This window comes from Odontomachus brunneus, unplaced genomic scaffold (genome assembly GCF_010583005.1).
Source record: "Odontomachus brunneus isolate Ranch 3 - 2012 unplaced genomic scaffold, Obru_v1 Obru_scaffold_031, whole genome shotgun sequence".
Taxonomy (NCBI): Eukaryota; Metazoa; Arthropoda; class Insecta; order Hymenoptera; family Formicidae; genus Odontomachus; species Odontomachus brunneus.
In genome coordinates this window covers 1560261-1568169 of record NW_022639481.1, presented here as the reverse complement: position 1 = coordinate 1568169, position 7909 = coordinate 1560261, and the positions used below count along the sequence as shown (strand labels likewise).

Sequence of the window (7909 nt, the reverse complement as noted above, 5' to 3'; positions counted from 1 at the left end):
TATATATATATATATATATATATATATATATATATATATATATATATATATAACAGCATTCAAATATAGTAATAGAGTAATGCAATATTTTAAAAAAATAACGATAAATTAATATCATACGTGACACTCACCGTGTGCAGTTTTCTTATTTAATAATGTTAGTAAACGCTTCTTACAAACACTTTTCACGATGCATTCACACAAGTAGTCCGACACCTTAAGTCGCGCGAGCGGACGTGCTCCTCTTCTTATAAGAAATCTGCATGGGTCTTATCGTGCATACTGCAATGCCATCTACGTACTGCATAATACGATGTACAAAAGTTACGTATACATTTATATTTGCGCTCATTAAATTTAGATAATTACATAAACACAATGCGTCTGTGTTACTGTGTTATTCGAGATTTATTGCATTTTATTACATTTAATTATATATAATAATATAACCTATTATATAATATACTGAGAAAAAAATTATATTAAAATCAACAAATATTACTTTGATGGGTGCCATTAACATATTTATTTAAATCTACATTCTCTTTATTTAAATCAAATATTGTTTACCTGATTTAAATAAATAATATTTGGTTTAAATAAAGAGAATGTAGGTTTAAGTAAATACATTAATGGCACCCATCAAAGAAATATTTGTTGATTTTAATATAATTTTTCTCTCAGTGTATGAACTACATCATGCAGTTTAATTTAACAAATTAAATATATTTTTCCGAAGCACACATTACAAAATATTATTTTGTTCTGTTTATAATATTAATATTATTTTGTTTATAATAGTAATATTATTTTGTTCTGTTGATATTTTATTTGCGTTTTAAAAAAGAGCGCCCGTTTTGAATGTTTTCAAAATTCTCCACATATTTTAACGTCGCGAAATAATTTAATATTTTCAATTCATCAGTTGTATATATAATTTTCAGTTGTATACGATCCTCGATTTTAAAATGACTCTTGAAATATCTTTTTTTCTTATAATAGAGTTTCAAATTATTACTATATTAACGTGCAAGCAGTTAAGACGCACCTTATAACACGAGCACGACTCTAAGAAGTCTCGCACATTCTTATGGCTAGTATTACATAGTTATCAACGTTGTGCATCACCAGAGACTAACGATGTAAATAATCCGAATCGTCTGTCGCGACGAGAAGCATTCTCAGAAATGCGAAAATTCGATGTGCATCTTCCTACATTGCAAGTCCCACGTAGTAATAGATTACGGTAAAATTAAAATATTCAATAAATTACACTGTGTGCGTCCAACATACATTGTGTAAAAATTATAGAAATGATCAACTCATACTGCCTTTTTTAACCGAATTTAATGATCTCATGAACACATTATCACGTCTATAATTTTAACTTCTCTTCTGACAATGTCAAACAATAAAAAGAAATTATTTGACATCAGTACTAACTTCTTATTGTTTAATATATTTGAATTGTACCTAATTATTCGTTTAATATATTATTATATATTGTTTAACTATTCGATACTGAATTTATTATATTTCCCTTCTTTTATGGAAAAAATACAATAACACACTGTAAATGGCTCTAAATTTTTATATATAATCCTTTATTTTAAAATAATAACTATAACCTATGCAACACAAACGTTAAAATACATCCTAGAGATATCCTTGAGATATCTGGATTTTTCTGAAATGTCTTTAGAATATATTTTGGACACTATTTGTGTTGTATAGGAAAATGTGCCAATATGTGTGCTTTTTGCTCTTTAATTGTTTTTTAAGTCATAGCAACAGTGGCAATATTAACTATAATTATTATCATAATCACATTATGAATAGTTTTTGTAAGACAAAGGCAATACAAATATGTGTTTTAACTCACCGGAAAATGGTAATAGTATTAGATAGCAATGTTTATTAATAACAAAGAAAGGCTTAATATAAACGTACACGGAGTATCGACTGTTATCATGAATACGATAGTGGAACGTACGCAATATTCGTGATTACGGAAATCTGTTACAAAGTCAAGTCAATCTACAAAATATAAAATTAAAATTGCAATATTATACCTCTTCTTTGAACTACTATATTATAAACAAAGATCATAAATTCTATTATATGAGAGAATAGAAAGCTACAAATCAACCCAGCTTACTTATAATTTTCTTAATAAATCAATTTCAATGCTACGCGAACTTTGTCTCCTTAATGACGGATTCAGCAGTACATATCAACGGTCAGCAAAGTTCTGACAGTATCATCTAACAACTTAATGCAGACATTCCCGAGTATTTTCGCGTTAACCAACGCGTAAACGTCGCTGATATAAATTATTGTGTCAAATAAAACGGTAATTCCAAATACAAAGGTAATGTTTTTATTTTTAATTACAAAAGTACATTGTTGAAGTAATTTAGGTTTTGTATAGTATTCGTGAATAAAAAGATATTACGACACTTGTGACATATAGTGCATTTTACACAATAAGCATATAATAATGAGAAAACGCATTACATTAAATACTAAGATTAAAAATATGAAATACTATGGAACTTAAAACTTATGAAGATACGTAACAAATTAATAGTACATAATTATACAAGATAATTCGTAAAAAATTAGTCGTACAGTTAGAAAAATAATAACTCTATTTAAAAAATAAAGTAAGAAATATAGAATACATTGTTTTTATACAAAACTCGTATACCACTAATGAAATATCCTATATAATCAAATATTATATTGTGTCTATTTCTTTCTCTCTCTTATGCGCTTAAAATCTACAAAATAAGACATATTTATTAAAAAGATAAATGAAGCAAAATGTATTGTTTTATAATATTTAATTTTATCATTGAGAGAGAAGAAATTATCTGTATTTAGAATTTTAACTGCTCATATAATCGTTGAAAATATTAAGAAACTTAATATCTTAACTTAACAATCTTAATCTAAATAAACGGTAATTCCGTTTGGTAACATATCTAATTCTTTATTTGTAACGGACATGAAAGTATTATCTTCCACGAACAAATGCGTCAGTAAACTATGTGGACTAATTGTTATGTCTGAAATTGTTATAAAATAATTTGAACTAGCGTTAAAAAATTGAATATTCTGTAATGGAATTATCCAATCATTAGGCAGTTTTATTAATTGGTTTTGTGATAAATCTAGAAATTCTAGATGGCTCAGATGCTTAAAAGTATCACTTTCTATATTTCTGATGCGATTTCCTCGTAATGATAACATTTTTAAAGACGTTAAATGTTGGAAATATTTTGAAGCAATATATGTTAACTTGTTATAACTTAATGATAATCTAATAAGAGATAAATCAAAAGTGAATAAAGGAAAACTTGAAAATTCATTATAATCAAGTAAAAGTGTTTTCAAAAATTGAAGATCATTATATCGTATATCAGGTTGACTCTGTAAATTATTGTGAGATAAATCTAAATACTCTAAATAAGGTGTATATAAATTAATATGACCATTTGCTGCGCCATGTGATAACGATAAAATGTTCAATTTTTTCGAAACAATTTCAATGTTTGTTAAGGGATTTCCATCGAGATATAATTCTATAATTTCTGTTATATTTTGTAATATCAAATTGTATAATTTGTTATCTTCCAAATGTACAACGCGCAATGTCTTTGGAATTTTATTGAAAAAATCTTTATTTAAATTTGTAGCGTCAATATTGTTTAAATATATATGTGATAATTTCGGGAATGATATATTAAACGTGTCTGGTAACGACACTATATTATTGTCACATAAAAACAGATGTTCTAAATTTGGCAAATATATGCCAGTTGTATTGAACACCTTTATTTCCATATATTTTTCATTCTTTTTTATTATTTCACCTTCCGATTTAAGGCTCTCATCTGCATCTGGTTTTTGATGGCATAAATTAAGTACTTTAAGATTACCATGCTCAATGAAATTGTTGTTGTTAAGATTAAATTTGTTTTCAGATATATCCAAGCAAATCAAATTTCGCACACGATTCAAAATTATTGCTGATATATTCGTCAAATTATTTCCTCGTAAAGATATATGCTGTATCGAATCGCTGTGTATTAAATTATCTTTTAGGAATTTATTTCCTAAATTCATTTCTTCCAATTTCAGTGTATTAGAATTTGTACAGGGAACGTCCCTGAATGGTTTGATTTTGACATCATAAACTCGCTCATAATGTTTTGAGAAAACAGATACTGTTTTCTCAATATTATAATTTGGTGTATTCAAGCTTGCTAAATTAACAAGCAATAATAAAACAAATACGGTAATCTGAAAAAAAATATATAATAAGAAATAATAAAATATATATTACAAGAAAATATAATTCAACTTAGGGACTGAAACCAATGTAAAACTCGCCGAGTTCATATTTCGATGGTAACAGACACAGAAAATGATCTTCATGCTTATTCGAAATAATATTCAATAAACACCAACACTAACAATAATATCATATCAATGTTATAACTTTTTACAATGTAAATACAGTATGTATGTTGTGTGCAATAGTTATATTGTTGAATGAGAAATAATAACACTGATGTAATGTTACTGTTAATTGTGTTTACTGCATAGAAATGCAATAATTGTAGCGTAAAAACCTTTAATGCGTACTTTTTTAATCGAAAATTAAATTTAGCGAATTTACATCAGTTTCAATTGAGGCTTGTCGAATGATACATATTCGAATGATACATATCTGGGCTATTCTTTTCAATATCATAATTACTATTATACAGCTTTCAACAGTATGTATAAAATTTACTTCTACCGTTATAATTTAAAATGTGTACTTGATATATAAATGATTGAAAAATAAATATAAAAATAATAATAATAAAATAACATGAATAGATGACATACCATTTTGTAGAAAAATCTTTGGTTAACTTTGGTTTAAACGTTTAACTGTTACTCGCTTGCAACAAAATCAGACTGTGGGTGCTCGCACAGCTCGCAATGTTTTTATCATGCAAGTGTGACGTAATGATGAAGATCAACAATATTTTTTTTCGTGACATCAGCGGATGTTCCGGTTGTAGCAAAGAGATTATCAAGTGACATTTATAATCACAAAAATATTCTCTTTCCTTTTCCTCTCTCTACGAGATATTTATAATATAAATAAAATTCTGTTGCAAAATCCTCAATCAATTTTAATATATAAATCTGTAAAGATTTATGTAAAGTGTAATAAATAATAACAATAATATATGATAAAAAATAATATATCTATGATGTAGATGCACATATGTGTAAGAAAATACATACAAATACAAAAGGTAGATTGCAATTTATGATATCAAAATACATTTTAAAACAATTATTTAATATATTTTTGACAAATATTCTTAACTCTTAAAATAACTATACTGCTGTATTCTGTTCATAGTATTTTTATTCGGTTTATGTAACGTTACAATGCAATTTGTCACATTATTTTGTAACATACATTATCCTAATTTCACAATTTATACAAACCTGTAATTATCATGATTAACGCAATTAATAAGTATTATCCTGCATAAATTACTGTTAATGGATGTAAAATAACGACAATTATTAATATATTTATTTGTATTTACTATATATATTTGAAACTGTAGGATTGCAGTTAATATACACGAATTTAATTTTCAATACTACAAACGATACGAGACATACGCCTTACGATGATTGACCGTCGCGTTTCTGTTTTTGTCAACGGAGAAACCAATTTGCGCACAACATTGAAATCTCAACTCGATGGTCCAATCTTCGTAACCGATCCAAACATCTACCTATTAACATTTCGTGACACTTTCATGCAACTTGTGCGCCAAATTTACGGTGACATTTTTCGGCAAGTTGTTGAAAGAGCCAGCAGCCAGATACTCCAGCGGATTGCTCACCAGGTACACCTCCACCAATGGCAGCGTGTTTGATAGAGACAAAGACTCCAACGACGTAAATTGATTCTCACTTAAGTCCAAGTGTCGCAGAGACTCGAAGGCGCTGGTCCATCCTTCCGGTAGAGAGCTCAGTTTATTGTTAGACAGATCCAACCTCTCTAGACGATCAAGATAAGCGAATCCGTTGACATCGACTTCCTTGATTTGGTTTCCGTTCAGCAACAACTCCACCAATTTCGGCATTTGTTTGAAGACGTTCTCGGGTACTGATTGTATGCTGTTGCAACTCAATGATAGAGTGGTGATATTTGATACAGCCGAAATATTGATGATGTTCTGGAACTGATTGCCACTCAGATCCAACATCCTTAAAGACTCCAGTTTCGCGAAAGTTCCCGGATATAAGGAACTGATAGCATTCTTAGATAAGTTCAAGTAGACCAAATTACTGGAACTTGTGAAAGCCTCCGAGTCGACGGTGCGAATGTCGTTTCCGACGATGGAAAAGTAACGCAGATTGTTCATGCCAGATAACCACAAACCTTTAGTGGTCGGATTATTCGAATAGCGTATCAAATTTGTAAATTTGTTATTATCTAATAATAAGGTAGTTACGTTATGTCCCTTTCCGAAGGATGACAAAGAATTGATCGAGTTATCTTGCAGGATAAGATACTCTAAGCTCGCCGGCAATAGCTTCACGAAATTGATGCCAGCCATATTGTTGCCGGAGAGATCTAGAATCTTCAGTTTAGGAAACGGAGTTTCCGTTGATGCGGTTAGGTCAGCAATACTGTTTTTACGAGCCGACAGTATTTCCAAATTGGGGTAACTTCCGGGAATCATGACGTTATACATGGTGCTAGACTTAACTGCGTTGTTTAAAATGAGAGTCACCAATCTCTCATGACCTCCGAAGGTGAAGAGGTCCCGAACATCAACGAATTTATTATTGGAAAGGTAGAGATTGAATAGTCTAGGAAGCTTTCTAAAGGCACCATCTGCAATAGTCTCGATCTGATTGTTGCTGAGGTCGAGGCAGGTGATTAGATGACTGGAGATGAAGTCCCGGCCAACGTGCGTAATCACTGCATTGCTGAAGTTTACGGAGAGGATGTTATCGTTACAACGTGGATTTGACTCGTAGTCATCACTAGCTATTGATAGTTTAGACCAACAAGCTAAAATGACGATGGCGAAAGCGACCTTCATAATGGAATCTCTGGAAGATAAAAAAACACTAATTTTAGAAATATTGAATAAAATTCTGATACTGAATAGCAATAAATAAAATTCTATAATTTTAATTGTCGAATATGACTTTGAATTTTAGAAGAAACTCACACAGCAAAAATATTCAAAATACATCATGGGGATATCCTTATAGAGATATTACGATATCTTTAGGATATCCTGATGATATATTTTGAAACTTTTCTGTTGTGTGAGAGATATCCATTCTGAATTTATGAACTCCTAATAAACTGCACATATGTAATTTTAATTTATTCTAATATAAATTTATATATATATATATATATATATATATATATATATATTTATATAATTATAAATATAAATAAATATATATATATAATTATAAATAATATAAATTAATATAAATTCTTGATATTTTACATATTTGTAGACTTAAACTAGATAGTTAAATGCAAACAATTATCTATAACTGACTAATTTCTATTTAAACGAAAATTATACTCAACATATGAAAACTATACAAGAGGAATGTTGATTTGAAAAATCTTTTCTAAAAGAGTCGATCGAAGAAGAACTTGAATATATTACGATACTTACGTAGATGTTGCAGTTGCAAAGAATTATTAAGTAATGCAGACTGTTAGCTCGGTAGATATAGTTTAAATCAACGAGATTACGATAAGAAGTATCATAGAATGATAACAAGAAGCAAATACTTATGATCGATAAGATAATAAAAATTTGCAAGATTTTTATAGATA

The 7909-nt window shown here is 28.9% G+C and overlaps 3 protein-coding genes across 4 annotated transcripts in view; all 3 read right to left on the bottom strand.

Moving 5' to 3' along the window:
* The window catches only part of LOC116843320 (insulin-like growth factor-binding protein complex acid labile subunit), a 3555-nt gene extending 3262 nt beyond the window's left edge, over positions 1 to 293 (bottom strand). Inside the window, exon 1 of the mRNA XM_032813672.1 lies at positions 132 to 293. The gene's annotated coding sequence lies outside the window, so the exon portion shown is untranslated. The remainder of the gene's footprint in view (positions 1 to 131) is intronic.
* Positions 294 to 2459: 2166 nt separating this feature from the next.
* Positions 2460 to 5003, bottom strand: LOC116843321 (adenylate cyclase-like). The gene is made up of 2 exons (XM_032813673.1): positions 4903 to 5003; positions 2460 to 4308 (listed from the first exon to the last, which is right to left on the bottom strand). The coding sequence occupies exons 1-2, from the start codon at positions 4903 to 4905 to the stop codon at positions 2950 to 2952; spliced, it is 1362 nt and encodes a 453-aa protein (XP_032669564.1). The 5' UTR covers positions 4906 to 5003; the 3' UTR covers positions 2460 to 2949.
* Positions 5004 to 5419: 416 nt separating this feature from the next.
* Positions 5420 to 7909, bottom strand: LOC116843322 (leucine-rich repeat-containing protein 15-like). 2 transcript variants are annotated; one of them, XM_032813674.1, is made up of 2 exons: positions 7746 to 7909; positions 5420 to 7152 (listed from the first exon to the last, which is right to left on the bottom strand). In XM_032813674.1, exon 2 carries the CDS (start codon positions 7140 to 7142, stop codon positions 5823 to 5825), a length of 1320 nt encoding a protein of 439 aa, XP_032669565.1. In that variant the 5' UTR covers positions 7143 to 7152; positions 7746 to 7909; the 3' UTR covers positions 5420 to 5822. The 2 variants fall into 2 exon arrangements, with proteins under 2 accessions (XP_032669565.1, XP_032669566.1); XM_032813675.1 differs by lacking the exon at positions 7746 to 7909 and adding an exon at positions 7655 to 7727.